This window comes from Seriola aureovittata, chromosome 8 (assembly GCF_021018895.1).
Source record: "Seriola aureovittata isolate HTS-2021-v1 ecotype China chromosome 8, ASM2101889v1, whole genome shotgun sequence".
Lineage (NCBI taxonomy): Eukaryota > Metazoa > Chordata > Actinopteri > Carangiformes > Carangidae > Seriola > Seriola aureovittata.
Genome location: NC_079371.1, coordinates 4,652,551 through 4,671,168, shown reverse-complemented (window position 1 = coordinate 4,671,168; position 18,618 = coordinate 4,652,551). Strand labels below are relative to the sequence as shown.

Here is an 18,618-nt window from a genome sequence, read left to right as displayed (position 1 = left end):
CATCAAAGCGTCGACGTAGGTGCCCGTGCTTGATTAGATTCTGGATCGGTATCAGAGTGTAGTATAAAGCAACCCTCACAGCATTTTCCCCTCAAAAAAGTTTGAGCCCACAGACAAGAAGAACTTTTATATTTGATTTCTTTTCAGCAGCAATTTGCATTCAATCGTATTTTCTGGTTTATCCTGGGTGTGTGTGTGTGTGTGTGTTTGAGTATATGTGTGCTGTCTGCTGTGTCTGGCCTCAACCACAGTTTTAAATCGTCCGATTTTATCTGGAGTGCATATAAAGTTGACAGTGCAGTCAGCAGGGGAATATATAGCCGTATATGCCACAGATGTAAATGCTAATGGGCAAGTTTTTATCTGTAACTTACTTCAGAGAATCTCAGGGAGTTCTGTGATTGCCTATTTTCTTTTTCTTCACTTATGCTTGTAGCTGATGAGCTGTCTGCTCTTTTTGTTTTTGATATGATTTGAAGGGAATTTCATCTTGGAACAATCTGATAAACATCAGTTATCTTCTTTTAGTTTCTTTCTTTCTTTCCTTTTTTTTTTTTTTTTTTGGACCGGATCTCATTGCTGCCTCTTTGATGACGGCCAAGCTTTTGTCAGGTTCGTATTCCAACTGCCAGGCGATTGCTTTTCAAAAAAACAAATCTCCTTTTGAGCGGAGGAACAGAACCAAACTCACACATCAGATTTGATGACCCCATTTTAAAGAAGTGAAGGACATATGTTTTTCCTTTTTTTGGGAAGAAAATGCTGTTCTAGATTAAAATCTGCAGCTTTTCATTGGATCCTATTGAGTTTGTGCATTGAGATGCTCCTGCAGACCCACAATGAGCCTTGGCCTTCCTCCTCTCTGATGCTTTTAGCAGCATCTTTGTTTTGTCTAGATTCAGTCTTCCGCTTTTAGTTCAACACTGGAAATTCTTCCGCAAGACTGGCTTTTTCTTTTTCCTCACACATAACATGGATGTAGACTCGCACACAAACACACTCACCCACTTACCGTGTCCTCCATTAACTTGCGCGCCTTATTATGAAGCAGTCTGAATGCTCCTTATTCATGCAGCGCAGGACCGAAAATAGACCAAAGGACTTCAGAGTATCAAATTGAGGCCAAGTGTCCCCTAAAAATACCCTCCATATTGTTTACAAGTCAGAGATGGCAGTGACCTGCCAAAAGCCTCCACTTTCATGCTCTGTGCGAAGCCAACTCCTATTTTATATGAGCGGCCTTTTTCGTCCGGGGTGGAGGTTGTGTGGGTTTCCCAGTATACTCTGGTCTGCGGCGATGGGAACTTTGTGGTTGTGTGAATATAGTGTCGATAAAGTTTGTGTAATGACCTTTAACCACAAGGTCATTCTGCAGCATAAGTTGCCGGGGGGCCAGAAGTCAGCCGTGATGCTTTTAAGATTACTGAAAGAATTTTGAAACGGCTCTTCCCCTTGCTCAACTGTTATTCCCTGTGTCCGTCTCAGAGTGGAATGTGCTTTGGGAAGTTTTCAACACCTCTGAGACCGAGCAGGAAGAAGGAGGCATTCTGACTTCTGCGGCAGAATGCCCCGCTCGCATCCGCTCGGCTAATGCCCCACAAACAAAGACTGTTCTGTCCGGGAGCAGGAGTGCAAGAATTTTGTAGCAGGCCGACTTACATTATATGATCACTTAGTTTTGATTATACCTCAAGTCTTCATGTGTTACCTTTTGAAAGGGACTAAAACTTCAGTCTTTAGATGTAAATAAGCCCAGAATCATAATGAAAACTGAAATATGCTCAATCTGTTAGCTCTGCTTCTTTATGTCCCATGTGACAGGCGACCTATGGAGAGAAGCTTGCTTTTTCTGTGCTTACCCCCCTCCGTTGCGCCGTGCTACTGTAAGACCATGATAGGGGTAGCGGAGTGGAAACACTTAGGCAGCGATTTTGGTTTGGAGCCGGGTAGAATCTGTGCCAATTTAACAAGGCCTCCGGCAGAAGGGAAAGCAAGGGAAAAGGGAAAGAGAGGGCGGGGTGGAGGTGGGAGACAGTGGGGTTGGGCATTTAAATAGAAACAGCCTCTCAGACATTTTTTTTTTTTTTTTCAACATACCTCAATCTCTCATCATTTTCATACATGCACACGACTGATAAAGGTGACAATTTGTCAAAATTGGACAGAATTTATATTGTGCCGGCTTAGCAATGCCTCCTATAACTTCTGGAATTCCAAATTAGACTTATGCAATGAATTATAAAGCAGAAATTGTATTTATTGTGGAGTTTTTGAAGTCTCTACTTTTTAGTTTTTTAGCATTTTCACTTCGCTAAGGGTTGCATTAAAATAATTACAGCCTCATTTCAATCATAATCCCCTTCACAGATTTTGACCCAGCCTAGTGTGTGATCTTTTTATCGTGTGGAGGCATCACTGAACTGTAATGGCTACCATCTGCCCAATATTGTTTATGGTGCATGCTTGTCAAAGTCGCTGTTTCTCAAGCAGCAAGTATGTGTTGGCGCCCTGGTAGGGTTAGCGGGGAGCGCTGAGAGTATGTCCTAAAAAATCCCTGAGAATATCTTATGAGAACATGCTGATAAATATTTTATTTTTGATAAGGGAGGGGTTGGAAATTAGTCTTATTAAAGCACAGTAAACACGTGATGTGGTGGGAAGGTTGAACCACCAGGCTGCTCAGCAAGTCCACACATGACTGGTATTAATTTGATATTGGTATTTACTGTCAGAAAAAGTATCCTGTCTGTTCCTGGCTGAGTCTGATTCCATTTAACCTCAACGTTGACTGAGGCTTAAATCAATAACAGCTTAGAATAAGAACAGAAGTAGAAGACTCTGCTTTCCTGGTTTGACACAGTTTGTGACATGCAGCCAATAAGTCATGTCAGGTCGCAGCTACAGAGCCCTGACCACCTCACTGTGAAGAAAGGAGGGGGTTTGGGCTTGATAGTATTTTTACCTAATCTGAATTTATCACCAAATCTATGAAAACTGACTGATTTTGAACATCTCACTGATCCAGTGTCAGCAATTATAAGCAACAAAAGTTATTTAAGGTCCCATATTTTACATTTTTCCGGTGTTTTATTTGAAGTGTTGATCCATAAGAAGATATATTTGTGGTTTTAAGAACCAAAAACCATCTCAGTGTAGTTGTACATATCCCTCTCTCTGGAGCTCTAGTAACAACAGGCCTGTGAACCAATCAGAAGAGAGGCTCTGAGCCACTCTTCTGTTTGGTTCAGGTAAACAATCAGAGAAACCAAATCCTGCAAGGCTGGATGTTGGGTCCAGGTGGGCGGGGCCTGCAGCATGGCTGAGAGCAGTGACTGCTTTGTTGTGACATCATAAAGTTACAGAAGTCCTGATGGCTCATTTTAAGGCTCACAGTATCAATATTAAACCTAGACCTGCTTTATAATCAAAAAGGACATGGACACCCACCTTTGTACTATATGGGACCTTTAATAACTTGATATTTAAAGTTTAATTTAGTAGTTTAACTTTCTGTAGATAGTGATCTTCTCATCTCCCTCCCTGCAAGAAAGTAAATAAGCATATTTCTCTAAAAGATATTGCTTAAAGAAATAAAACGAAGATTTAATAAACATTCAAGGAACAGAAATGTAGAGCATGTAGTTAGCTGAATAACAATGTCAAAAGAAAAAAGATAAGATTCTTTATCTTATCAAGCCTATTTTACTGGATCCAAATACAGCCAGCTATCAGAACACAGGCATATATGGAGACAAAAAAAAAAAAAATCCTGTTAAGATCTGAGATAATCTGAGTGAGGAGAGTCTTGCGTCTTGAATCCTGTGTGGAAGCATCTCGTGGCTAATCCGCGAAAACAGGAGGAGGAGGTAGAATGACAATGATACAGACCAGTTTAGAGGAAACACAAAACAAAACCTCGTGCAAGCTGCACTTAGGATTTTGAGAGAAAAGCCAACATGAGCGAGGGATGAGGAAGGATGGAGAAGGCCTGGATTTGGGAACTGCAGTGCCAGTAGTTATAATAATATAGTATCAGTGTGCTACTGGAGCCGTGAAGTATAATAGCTCCCCTCAAACAACCACATTCCTGCTCTGCAGTGTTACAGCAACTTCAATCAGATTGATTTCCACTATCATAAAATACATTATTATTTTCATTCTTTCCCCAATTTTTACTCCTTAGTTCTTCCAGTTGGGCAACAAGGGGCACTTGGCGGGAGTTGAGGATTTGTAACAGCCAAAAAACTTGGAGAACAGCCACACAAAAATACCCACACACACACACACACACACACACACACACACACAAAAGCCCCTCTTAGTTATGAATCACAGCTGTAATTAAGACGGTTATATTCCTGGCTCGGGCTGAGGAATGTTTCAGGAGCGTGTGGCCACTTTGAGGACACTCATCCTGTGAGGCATTTTGATGGGGGGGTTTTACTCATTTCCTTCCTTAGATGACACATTTGCTCATTCTCTTGAGTTGGTCTACTTGCATATCCCACAGTACGTAGATAATCATCATAAACTGCTGTATATTAAAATGTACACTTTGTGACTCAGGGGTGGGTCTGGGTTTTTGTTTCCTGTATTTGCTTCTCATTGGGGTGGGGGGGGGCAGTCCACCCTCGCGAGGACCCCAAACCGCATCTTCCCACTTCCACTCTGCCCGCCGTGAATGGAGCTTTCTTCACCCGCCCCGCCGGGAGACAGAACTGATTTACCACCAGTGGTCACAAATGAAAAGAGCAGCCCTGTTTTAAAAAAGTGTGCGGCCTCTTCCACCTCTCTGAGCAGCCCTTTGTCCAGAGGCATACGTTTGAATGTGACACAGGGCAAGGCCACCCCCTCAGCAAAAAAAAAAAAGAGGAAAGGTCATCAAAACTCTTAACATCTCCGTGGATGTGCTGCTTTTTTTTTTTTTGCGTATACTTTTAAATGTAAGACCTCACTGGAGAGGCCGCGAGATCTCCTGGCCGACTGACAACACAAACACAGTCGTAAAGCAGCGAGGACGGTTTATTTCTTCTGCGCTGTGGAATGCTCCCTGAAGAGAGGCGAAGATCGGCTCTGCTTACGGACCCCTCGCTAAATGACATTTTGCGGCATCAGTTTAGATGATTGTGTTGTCATGAACGCAACAGATGAATCAGAAACTCAACTGTGAAATAAAATTGGAAGTTTTAAGACAGATTAGATGCGGAGGGCAATTTTAGTGCTGAAAGGAGAAGGAGTCTTTTAAGCAGAAAATTAAAAAGCCTTTATTAAATAGTTTAAAGAACTTTAAAAACCAATTCCAATAGATTTTGGCCACGCTGCGGCTTTCTCCAGAGAGCTGAAATTGCACCACACTAAACCAAACAGAACATTTGACAAATACCTCCTGCAAGCAAAACCTAATAAAAGCCCCTCTCTGTTCTCTCCTCTTAGAGTTTTCGGTATTGATCGTCTCTAGGCCTCGATTCCTGGCTAACAAGAGCAAGGACGACATCTTTAATGAGCTTACCCCCCCCCCTCCCCTTTTTTTTTTTTTTCTTGAAATTGGCTTACACAGACAAGCTGATTTATGTCCATATTCATGTATGAGTTGTCGTCTGCGAGGCTGCATGTTGAGCCTCACTTTGGATGAGCTGAAGACCATAATCCTCGCTGAATACTGTAATTTACCACCACGCAAGTCTGACAGCCGGGCAAATTACAGGTCTACCGTGTCTGTATCTATAACACCTTGGGTGCTGCACTGCAGTAACACGATTCTGAACATGGCCGACGAACCCCGGCTGGCCTCTTTCCTCCTGAGGTGATGCCCCTTTGGTATGTGGCATGCCCCTGCCAAATTTTTATAGACTTGAGATTTTTTTTTTTTTTTTCAAGGCTGTAGCACAGAGCACGACTTGTCAGATTTTTCCTTTAATTGAAGGGCGTTTTAATTAAGTTTTAATTTAACTTTAGTTGGAATAAATGCAGTGGAATTCTTGGCAGTTTTCTGGCTGGTTTTGCTGCAGGGGGGAAATGCCTCCAAAATAAAGACAGGGTTTTTTTTTTCTTTTTAATACCACACTCCCTCTTGACCTGCATGCCAAGGATGACTTTGGAAGTACCTTTTGCAAGATTTCACAGCAAGCTACCACAACTTTCCTTCTGCTGAATCTGTTGTCCGGACATTTCCCTGTGAAACGTTTCCAAAATTTGTTCCAGGCTTTTCCTGGCGCTGCGTGGTGATGGCAGATAATGGCTTGTTTGACTGGATGGCTAATAAAACATGACTGACATGCTAGGCAGAGTAGTCTCTTGTGCAGGTGAATGGAAAACATGTGGCGGCGGGGCTAAATGAGGTCACAGGGAGGTCAGCCGATGTAATGATGAACAAAAACATGGGCAGGAATTGAGGGAATTCGATCCTGAGTGGGGCAGGGAACGGCTTACTGCCACCATGAAGACCTAAAGTTTTGTATCTCCAGAAAGAAACTGACAAAGAAGGCTTTTCTTTTTAATGACAGTTGGTTTGGAATTGGTTTTATTGTATTTAAGATCATAAAACCTACTTAGCTATTTAGCTTTTTAAACTTAAGGGCAAAAAATGAAAAGGATTATGCGATATGAAAAGAGGGATTATTGGCCCTACTTTTTCCCTCCATTGCTAGAAATTGGAAAATGCACAGTATGTTAAGTTAATAGTGTTTATATTCTGTTGGTCCTGTTTGATCTGTGTGTTCCTGTCCTAACAATCTGTTCTCTATTGGATTTATTTTTTTCACTTGGATAAAATTTCCAGACATCTGTGCAGCTGCAAGAAGCTCTTGTGATATATAGTGACAACTAGAGTGGATATCCATTATGGGATTGAGTGAGAGGAGGCACATGTGAGTGACCAGGTGCACTGTCTTATGACTCAGTCTCTTGTAACCATCTTAATGAGCTTCTGTCATTCAAAGGCATAAAGTACGGTCGCTTTTTCTTTTTTTTTTCCTGCAGTGTGCTGCGAAGTTTATCATATGATGGATGTGTTTTTTCTTCATGCAGGTGGTTGGATACGTAGCTATGCACCTCTCAAACCCAGCCATGCTGCATGTGTTAAGTGTATTCCTGTTTGCCCCACCCTCCCCCCACCACTACCACCACCACATCATCATCAGCCCTGTTCAGTTGCACCACAACAGGTTTGACTGGAAAACCCTTTCACATCCCGTTTGAACGTCGGCAGAGGCGTGTTTGGGCAGGAGTGTTTTCATGTGCTCTGCCTCTAGCATTACATAAATTAATTGTTAAAGTGTAATCATTTCAGCGTCTCGCCTGGTGGTCGTTCAGTACGTCGGGAAATATACAGCGCACATAAAATGCAGCCACTAATCTAAAATGATTTTCTCCTGCCTGTAACAGTTATCTTTGCACAGTTGAATTAGGGCCTTATCAAAGCTTCTCAGCACTTTGCTTTGTCTTCTCTCACTTGTGAAAAAGCCACATTTATCCCAGATAAAATAGAAAGTGTTATCTTTATTCGTCTGTTAGAGTAGAAATTAGAGAGTGAACACAATCAAACGAGGTGCTCAACAGCTATTTTTCAAAGCTTAAATGGCAGCGCACTTTTCAAAGGACCGTTGTTTGCAGACCGTTGGAGCTGACTCTCATCCACATACTTGTGTTTAGGAGGTTGGCGCGCTCGTGTTTTTTTGGAGCCGGGGAAACTCTGCAGCTGTCGAACAGACGTTTGTCGAGCGCGGGTTTACTGGAGAGCCCGAGGAGAAGGGGCAGCGAGGCTTGGGTTTCTGTTTTCTTTATGGATCCGGTGACTTAAGATGGTGTCTCTCGCACAGAACGTGCCAAATCTCGGGAGCTGCCACTCCGAAAATCCCGGGTTGATGAGCTCGGACCTCTAGTTTTCTCGATGCGCACAAGCACGCCGCCTCGTTTGTCATCTGAAAAATTAATCTAGAAGGCAAACAGTCCCTCTTTTGTGCGCGGGGCTCTGTCTGTCGTGGCTGGTATCCAGTTCTGTAACGAGCAGCAGCTGGCTCAGAGGCCTGTACTCGGGAGCTGCATCCCTCACCCTGATGAATGTGTCATTTGTTGCTTGTTTAGCAGTCGCCTTTGTTCAGACTCTGAACCATCCTCTCACACACACATATAAATAGCCTGAACACACACACACACACACACAACACACAGCTAGAGTTTGTGTAGCCCTCTTCTAACGGTGCAAAAATCCAGGCCTCATCATGACTGCTGGCTTTTTGGAAAGAAAGAAAATTGTTCTTGGAAAGCATTTGAACATTTATAGCCAATGAGCATTCTTGCATTCTTCTGTAGTACTTAATAGTAGTTCCTCTTACACCACAGTCATCAAATACAGGTTGGATGACTTTCCCCCTGTGGTTGTTTTTAATGTTTTTATCTGCAGGAGTAGGGCATGACTTCACAGTTGACATCCAAGCCTTATAAAGTGATGTCTGTATGCTGATGAAGTGGAAACTGTAGGTCATCTTGCAACCACCATGCAGTAACCGAAAGAAAAGATTCTGACTGGAGGCTCTTGCTTGTTCGATTCTTTTATTTGTTGCACATAGAAATAGATTTTAAGGAAGCATTTTTTTTTTTTTTGCTTTATTTTATGGAGGCTGCAGTCAAATCTCTGTCCCCTCCTCCTCCTTCCCTTCCTCCCTCCCTCCTCCAGCTTTTCCCAGTCACTGTATCTTCATAATTGGTGTGTCAGCGACCGTGGAATGTAGGAGAAGCTGTTTATCATAAACTACAGCAGAGCAGCATTTTTCTTTTGTGCCCCATGAGAAAATATCCATGATAGAGTAGCATCTCCTAGAATCAGGCTGTAATGCACACTCAATGTTTTTCTTAGCCCCCACCCACCCACCCCCCCAGTGAATACAGCAAATCTGAACATCAACATCAAGACTGAATATTAAATGTCACACTTTTCTGAAGTCACTGGCTAAGTGAAAAAATGTTTTTTTTTTTCTTTCTTTTTGGTCCCTTTTTTTTCAGTCCTTGTTTTTCCCCTTTAATGGCCTCTTCCCCCTTCTCAGCTTGTGGGTTTCCTGTCCCAGCTGGAACAAACCCAGAATGTCCAAAGAAGGATCGGGTCCAGAAGGAGTAGGAGGACCCAGTCAATGACGTCAGAGCATCAGAAAGTTACACACATAGGCAAAGCGTCACACCAGGCCTCAGATGTCTGTCTTTAAAACATAAAAGTATGATCAAAAATTTGATACTATTTCCTTTTGTTGACTGATGCACTTATAATTGTGCGTTAGCCTGAAATACAGAGTTCAAAAATACAAATAAAAGGGGAAAGAAGCATGTGCACAGCTAGTTAGGCCTTCAAGCTAAACAAAAAAGCACCAAGAGCTGGAGAAACATGAAACATACGACTGGAGAAATGAGTGATGATAGCACAATAGGCTGAAATTCGATCTTTAATGCTTTTAAGTCTGAGCCAGAGGAGGAGAGGAGCAAGTACACAGAGAACAGGAATGCACATAAGGATCATGCAGTACCTTCAAGTGTTTCTGTACCTTTTTGGACATAAACCTGAAGGTAACCATCCCCCACACTCATGATAACCCATTACAGCTCTCCTGTCAAAATGAATTAAAAGTTAGAAACAGAGGTTTGAAATATACACAGTCTTTAATGGTTTTTAGTCCTTAAAGGTAGAAGGGCTTGAGTGTTTTTACTTTACCTATAGTTACTCTGCATGCTCACCATGAATCTGGCTCCTGGAATGTCAGTGTATCCTCTAGGACTGGGGTGGGAGCTGGTGCAGGGAGGGGGTGGGAGCTGGTGCAGGGAGGAGGTGGGAGCTGGTGCAGGGGGGTGGGGGAGTAGAGGGTGGAAAATGCAAACAGCCGCTGAAAACAATGAAAGACTGAAAGTGGGTTAGGGTCAGTGAGTTTCTGTAATTATTGGGCTATTATATTGTATAATGCTGGAGAGTCATACTCTAAGTAGCTTTATTAATTTAAAGTGCTTGCACAGCTGCTCTTTTGGTAAACATTAAACTTTAGACATGAATATTCAGAATAAACAAAATGTGGATTTTTTATTTTTTTATTATTGTTTTTACATTTATCTCAGGTTGGTCTGGTTTAGATTGTCTGTCCATATGATCCCTATTACAACAAAGCCCTTAAACCCAAAAATTTACCCCCTACTTCTCTGGGGCTCCATCATAAAATATTTTATGATAGGTAATTGGTACCTATCACGAAGTCCAACCAAAGAGTGTTTTATTAGAATGAATCCAAAAAGTATTTTCTCTGATTCTCTCTTCCTGTCAAAGGAGACAGTTAAATGTAGTCATGAGCTCAGGTTTGAATGCTTACATTTAAACAGTCATATCACAGGTTGAAATATAATGAAGGCCTCAAGGACAAAGTGAAAGGAGATTATTGTGAGGCACTGTTAGTGGGAGTAAGCTTATCTTAAACAAACTCAGAAGCAGGTGATAAAGAAAACCCATCGCTCCTCTGTTTACCAGGATCCGCTGGCCAAACTGTCAGTACCTGCTTGGGAACTCTCGTTAAACTCATCAGGTTTGTTATCTGGCTTCCAGGTGTGGTTACCGCAGGGAGAGTGTGGAATAAGTTCTCACAGCCTTTTCTACCCACACAATCACACTCAGATGAACAGAGCACCGCCTCGGGCTCGGTGACAGAGTCTGATTCATATTGTGTACAGGGAAAAGTTGTGTTATATAATCAAAGCAATCACATTTCGCTGGTGAGGATGAAAGTGTTGGTGCGGAATTTCTTTTCAGCAAAAGCTTTCAGAGTTCTTTCCTGCGAGTACATAAAATGTTCAGGCAGTACCAGGAAGCCTAAAACTAAAACCTTGATTACTTATGGCGGGACCGTAACATCAGGGCCGGCCCTGTAAACATGACAGTCGCTGACTGACTGACTGACTGACTGATCAAGTTACACCATTGATCAGCTAAATGCCATGAGACTGTGTTGAAGTTACACAGTTGGTCGGCCAACCGAGTCTTGGAGATTCCTCATTGGGTGTTGCTCTTAAAAAAGTGAACTGGCGCTATTCAGGTGCAGGTGTTGTCAACTATTTACGATTTACAGACTGTTCTTTAAAAAAGTACAAATCTAGCGACTTTTTGAACAAACCTTAGCTACTTTCCATAGAAGAGAGTCGCCAGTTCTGCCCTCTCTCTGTGACTGCTCTGTTCAGTGAGAGGCAGAGAGGTGGAGCAGCAGTTTGTTACCCAGACAGAGGCTAAGAAAGATATTCTGTCCCTTCTAACTTTCTCTCTGAGCGATCACTGTACAAGTAAATATAGCTGAAATTACAGTACAGCCTTTCTTGTCTTGTCTTAAACTTGTGTGTTTGGAGATTTCGTCAGAGGTCACGCTTATGAAATCAGGATTTTAAGCAGCAGCAGAGCAGCAGCTTGGAAATGACTGCCGGTTAACATTTCATGCTTGTTCCGTTGTCTGACAACAGAAACAGAAAAACATGTCAATGAGAGCGGCTTTGAGATTTTTGCTGTGTTAAAATACTGTACATGTATATGTGAACACACAGAGTAGGAGAGAAACAAACAGATAAAGAGGGAACACAGAGCATCTGTGGACATTTTTTTTCCTGTCCGAGTAACCCCCGAGAACCATGGGAACTGTAAATAAAAGTATGCAAAAATGCTCTCCTTGCCCTCGGGTTGCAGGCTTCACAGACCATGAACAGATTGTTTTAACATGAAGGAAAGTTCACTTTATGCCCATTAGCAAAGGCCATTATGGAGCTATTTTTTCATGTCTCAGGGAGGAACTCCTATTAAAGATCATTCATTAAGACCCACTGTGATAATTTCCTTTTTTTCAGAAGGATTTCTAAAGGTCTGTGCTGGGAGCATGTAGCACAATAATAAGAGAGGCACTGGATGTGCTACAGGCATGGGAATAATGTCTCCCTTGCTCTCCCCCATTTTGATTATTGTACATCTTCAGCCCCTACTGCAGATTTGCTCCTGTTGATTAAGCACTAATAACCTCTACAGTCAGTGGATGGGTTGAATGACCAGTTATGTGGGCTTCATTGTTGAAAGGAATTATATTTTTATTATCTGGGTGTCACATTTTGCAGATCATTATATCTGTGTTTTGTTTTTCTGTGAAGACTGGCACTTTTTTCTTTTTTTTTTTTTTTTACTTTCACTGATTATTTACATTTGGGGTGTAGCGTTACATGGATAAGCTGCAGCACAGGCATATTTTAATATAATATATTCATTATTTCAGTAATTTTTATAGTGAAATTATTGCTGTTTTTATCCTCACACAGGCACACTCTAAATTATTGCAACTGAAATTGCTTCTGCACCAGACATAATGTAGAGCACTAATTGGCATGAATTTGTTTTCCTTGGTGCTTTATGGGCTAAACTGATAGCGAACTCCCGCTGATCATGTCTGCTTCCACTAGCCAGAGGGGTTGTGCTCTCAATTCCTCTGAAAGGTTTTTTCTATAGCAACATGGCTTTACTGTTAATTATCCTATGCCTTAGGAAATTAAAGGTTGGCTTAACCCAATTATCCAAAGGTACAACATCAGTGGATAAATACTGGGTATGATCTCAAGGTCAGACTTAAGCTAATGACTCAAGGAGCACTGTGGGGAAAGTAACACTAATCATCAGCTGCAATTTCTTCACCGTTGCGCCCTTTTACGTTATTTTTTTCTCTTTTTTGTATTTTTCCACCACACATTAAGCATCTGTCATCAAACTCATCCAATGTCTGTTTCCTCTCTTTCAGGATTCCGCAAAATCAGCCTCGACGATCTGCGCAAGGCATACATCGTCAAGGATGTGCAGCAGTACATCCTCCACAGGCTGGACCAGGAGGAGGCCCTGAGGCAGCACCTGACCAAGGAGACGGCAGAGATGCTCAACCAACTCCACATCAAGAGCAGCGGCTGCTTCCTCTACCTGGAGCGAGTTCTGGACGGCGTGGTGGAGAACTTCATCATGCTTCGCGAGATCCGTGACATCCCTGGCACTCTCAACGGCCTCTACCTGTGGCTCTGCCAGAGACTATTTGTCAGAAAACAGTTTGCCAAAGTCCAACCCATCCTCAACGTAATCCTGGCAACTTGCAGGCCACTCACAGTCAAAGAACTGTACCATGCAGTCTGGACCAAAAACATGACACTGACTATGGAAGAGTTTCAGAAAAAGATGGACATTCTCTCCAAGTTGTTGGTTGATGGTCTTGGGAGTACTAAGATCCTTTTTCACTACAGTTTTGCAGAGTGGCTACTGGATGTTAAGCATTGCACCCAGAAGTACTTGTGCAATGCAGCAGAGGGACACAGAATGTTGGCAATGAGTTACACCTGCCGGGCAAAGCAGCTTAAACCACTCGAAGTGCAGGAATTTGCACTACACCTCGTCAATTCCAATCTGCAGATTGAGCCCTTTAATCTGGCTCTTTGGATGGTTTGGAATGGAACTCCTGCTAAGGACTCTCTGACCACTTCCATACCCAGAGAGCAGGAGGTCCTGCAACTTCTGGTCAAAGCTGGAGCTCATGTAAACAATGAGGATGATCACGCCTCATGTATTGTACAACAGGCTCTGGAAAGAGAGGACTCGATACGGACATTACTTGACAATGGGGCATCTGTGAACCAGTGTGACTCCACTGGAAGAACTCTGCTGGCCAACGCTGCATACAGCGGAAACCTCGATGTGGTCAATTTGCTCATATCCAGAGGGGCAAACATGGAGCTAGAAGACAACCACGGACAAACAGCACTTACTCTTGCTGCAAGGCAGGGCCACACCAAAGTGGTCAACTGTCTAATTGGCTGCGAGGCCAACATAAACCACACAGACCATGACGGGTGGACGGCCCTCCGCTCAGCAGCTTGGGGTGGGCATTCAGAGGTTGTATCTGCTCTGCTCTACGCTGGTGCCAAAGTGGACTGTGCCGATGCTGATGGTAGAACTGCTTTGAGAGCTGCGGCTTGGGGAGGTCATGAAGACATAGTGTTGAACCTTCTCCAGCATGGGGCCGAGGTCAACAAAGCAGACAATGAAGGAAGAACGGCTCTCATTGCTGCAGCATACATGGGGCACAGAGAGATTGTGGAGCACCTCTTAGACCACGGGGCTGAAGTGAATCATGAAGATGTGGACGGGAGGACTGCCCTCTCAGTCGCTGCTCTCTGTGTCCCCGCAAGTAAAGGCCATGCCTCTGTCGTGAGCCTCCTGATCGACAGGGGAGCAGAGGTTGACCACTGTGACAAAGACTGCATGACCCCTCTCCTCGTGGCTGGCTATGAAGGACACGTTGATGTAGTTGATCTTCTTTTGGAAGGCGGAGCCGATGTGGATCACACGGACAACAACGGCCGCACCCCTCTCCTCGCTGCTGCATCAATGGGCCACGCCTCTGTTGTCAACACATTACTTTTCTGGGGGGCCGCTGTTGATAGCATCGACAGCGAGGGAAGGACTGTGCTGAGCATTGCATCTGCTCAGGGTAACGTGGAGGTGGTCAGAACTCTGCTGGACAGAGGTCTGGATGAGAATCACAGGGACGACGCAGGCTGGACCCCGCTGCACATGGCTTCGTTTGAGGGCCACCGCCAAGTGTGCGACGCCCTAATTGAGCAAGGTGCTCGTTGTACAGAGGTAGATAATGATGGTAGAATACCGCTGATATTAGCTGCACAAGAGGGACATTATGACTGTGTGCAAATTCTTCTGGAAAACAAGTCATGCATTGACCAGAGGGGATACGATGGGAGGAATGCTCTCAGGGTGGCTGCACTAGAGGGCCACAGGGACATTGTTGAACTGCTGCTGAGCCACGGTGCTGATATAGATTACAAAGACGCAGATGGACGCCCAACACTCTACATATTGGCACTTGAAAACCAGCTGGCCATGACAGAGTATTTCCTTGAAAATGGAGCAAATGTGGAAGCCTGTGACACCGAGGGCAGAACGGCCCTCCACGTGTCCTGCTGGCAAGGGCATGTTGAAATGGTGAGGCTGCTGATTAACTATCACGCTGATGTGAACGCCTGTGACAATGAGAAGCGATCAGCCCTCCAGTCTGCTGCGTGGCAAGGCCACACAAAAGTCGTGCAGTTTTTGATAGAGAATGGCACACATGTGGATCATACTTGCAACCAGGGAGCGACAGCACTGGGGATAGCTGCGCAGGAGGGTCACATTGATGTTGTGCAAATACTTCTTGAGAATGGCGCCGACCCCAACCACGCTGACCAGTTTGGGCGCACAGCAATGAGAGTGGCAGCGAAAGGTGGCCATTCGATGATCATAAAACTTCTGGAAAAATATGGGGCCACAACTCTGAATGGCTGCAATCCCTCCCCAGTACACACCATGGAAGAAAAAACACCACTGACAGTGACTGGTAAAATGCAGTCCCTCACTATTAAATCAAGTAGTTCTGGCAGCACCGGCGCAGGAGATATGCAGTCGTCCGGACGCGGCATACCCAACGGACCTGTCCACGCTTTCAGTTCGCCATCAGAATCTCCTGACTCCACTGTAGATAGACAGAAATCCTCCTTGTCAAATAACTCCCTCAAGAGTTCAAAGAACTCCTCCTTGAGAACCACATCGTCTACAGCCACAGCACAGACTGTGCCGATCGACAGTTTTCACGGACTGACATTCACAGAGCAAATCCAGCAACACTCACTGCCTCGCAGCCGGAGCAGACAGTCTATCGTGTCCCCTTCCTCCACAACTAAGTCCATCGGTCAGCAGCCGTCATCTCCATCCAACGACTTTGACTGGTCTCAGTTAAAACCAGGTCTCAAGTCAACAAAGGGAAGTAAGACCGGAAATGGGACCTCAAACGGTAAAGGAGACAAGAAAAAAAGCAAGAACAGCAGCTCAACACAAGGTCAGGTTTTGGAGTACGAGATGACGCAGTTTGACAAGAGGATCGCCCTCAACAAATCAGTAGCGAACATTTCAGTGAAGGATCCCCACTGTAAGATCATGATCGGCGGCTCAAATCAGCAGGAACGGGGACAAGGCCAAGACCAGTTCTTTATCCAGCAGCAGAGCTGTGCTGAGAAGAAGAGGAACGGCATCATGACCAACCCCAACTATCATCTACAGGGTAATCAGGTTTTCCTGGGTAGGGTATCAGTTCCTCGGACTGTGCAGAACAGAGGCCACCAGGACGTTCTAGAGAACTATCCCATAGGGGAAACCGAGCTAAGCCTTAAACAAGCCCTGAAACTGCAGATTGAAGGATCAGACCCTGGGTTTAACTACAAAAAGGAGACTCCATTATAGCTGGTAAGACTTGCTTTTCAAAAATAATCCTCCTGTTCGTGCTTGTTCAATTACATCAAGCATTTGTCTCAGAGTTGATGTTAAGGTCAGGGTGACGGCACGTAGGTAATACTTTGGCTTGTCTGTTCATTCACAGTGGCTAATATAGAGACTAATAACAGACCTTTAGTTGCTACTGGTTACTTGCACTCAACAGAGCCATCATTAGCTGGATTTAATCAGACTTGCATGAAGAATGCCTCAATCTGGATAAAGCAGACTTTTTCCCTCCCAAACAAAACATTAACTCAGATTATTCCTGTACTGTTTCAGATGTCTTGAATGCCATTCGTCATGCATACCATTGGAGGGAATGTGCCAAAGCAACTGTTCTCATCTGCATAAAAAAAAAAAACTTTTTTTTTGTTCATCAGTGGGAGACCTCAAAATAATAATACCTAGGGAAGATTGTTGATTTGCTGCCTAAGGCTTATGTGAACTGATACTTCGATGTGCCTACATCTGTTACAGCCTTCTTCATGTATTCATGCAAACTATCATTTTAATTTAATGTAATGCTATTTAATAAACAGTGTATGCACTTTTAAAAGAGTAAAATGACAGACATGCATTTGTTCTATTCACTATGTATCCCATCCATGTTTTATCAACGTAATTGTTTGATAGAAACATACCAATGCTTTTTTTTTTTTTTTTTTTTTACTATTATTTTATAATATGTTTGTTATGTCTGTTTTTATTTTTTCACACTGACAGCAATGTAACACTGAATACATTGTCACAAACCAGAGGACATAACAGTAACTGATGCCATGGTATGAACTTAAGCGCATTGATAGTCTGCCTTTCTAGAGACCCCAAATATTCTGTGTTAACCTTGATCAGTGTGCTAAGCCTATGTTGTGTGTGATATGTTAATAGCTATGGCAATTTAACTTCATGAGTATATACGAGCATATTTATTTTTTTGGAAAAAAGCCACTTTTGCTGCATTTTTGTGTTGCATTACGCTCTACCATGGTGCTGTGTTCAGAAGTTGCCTGCAGTTATTTTTGGACTCCCAATTTCTTGGCTTTGTGCATTTGTGTATTATTAAAAATATCTAAGAAAGAGAAGGGTGCATTGAAAATGTTAAAAAAAAAAAAAAAAAAAAAAAAAAAACTGTTCATTTTGTCCCTATGGGATTTTTGAGTTGTTCGTGTGTTATGTTTTTGTGTGCATAAAAAGATATTTAAATAACCCATTGTGTACCGTCAACAAAAGTTTGGTGCTAAAATGCAGCGATTTCAAGTGACAGCAGTGATTTAAGAAAAAAAACAAAAAAAACATAAAATGCATTTGTCCGCAGAGTTACATGTATAACCTACTGCACTGCAAGAAACAAAATCCAAGCTTTGTTTCCTTATTGTCATGTGGTTAATTTTCAGTAATTCCTGGTGGATTTTTTTTTTTTTTTTTCTGGGGCATGACACAAAACAGCTCAAAAAGGAGGGTTCAGCCATTAAGATGACTTGTAGCGGTGTCAGTGATATTGTTTGAAATGCAGAGTTGTAAAGCCAAAGTTGAAACAACATACTCTGTCCCACCTCCGCCCTCCCACCCCCCTGTGAGAAGCTGACTACCAGCTCAACAGGACTTAACCCTGCGGGAAAAGGGAGGAGAAGGGGGGGGGGTGCTTGACTGTGACGCGGAGGGAACCGAAACATCTGTTTCTCATGGACTATGTGGAGCTGCGTTAGCGTTTACGGGCTGTGTCATATTTTTGCAGGCTTTTCATAATGTTAACAGTGAACTATTTTTCGCCAAGAACTGGGAACTTGAGGGGAGGGGGGGGGGGGTAGAAACCTATCGCATGCACAAACACTTATAAGCCCTAGTGAAAGCTCTCAGCTCTTCAGTACTACAGTAGCTCAAAAAGTATGCCATGAAGGGTCAATAGAAGGATTCAAGGCAGGATCGGGTCTAGAAACAGTGTTGGAAAACATACTGTATAGTCTTATTAAGCAGTTATCTTGTTTGTCTTGACTGTGTTTTGTCTGTCATCTTTGATTTGACTGTCAGTGATTGGATTGTAAATAGCTTCCCATGTACATTCAACTTTCAGTTAAAAAGAATTCCTGTATTATATGAAGTGGAATTTTCTGATGTATATTAAAGTGCTTAATAAACATATTTGCTTTACTGCTGAAAAATGTTTTGCATTTTTATTCATATACAGGGGCTGGCCCCTCTTCTCATTAGCTGATTGGCTATATATATATATATATGTATTATACATACACACATTTATGTACCGGAGGTGT

General features: G+C 43.1%; 1 protein-coding gene across 4 annotated transcripts in view; it reads left to right on the top strand.

The window, feature by feature from the left end:
* The window catches only part of ankrd50 (ankyrin repeat domain 50), a 52,613-nt gene extending 34,106 nt beyond the window's left edge, over positions 1-18,507 (top strand). For 3 of the 4 annotated variants that reach the window (XM_056382627.1, XM_056382626.1, XM_056382629.1), the window contains exon 4: positions 12,783-18,507. In XM_056382627.1, the coding sequence (XP_056238602.1) occupies positions 12,783-16,315 (3,533 nt within the window). In that variant the 3' untranslated portion in view covers positions 16,316-18,507. The remainder of the gene's footprint in view (positions 1-12,782) is intronic. The other variant, XM_056382628.1, reaches the window with a different exon arrangement.
* The last annotated feature ends 111 nt before the right edge of the window (positions 18,508-18,618 follow it).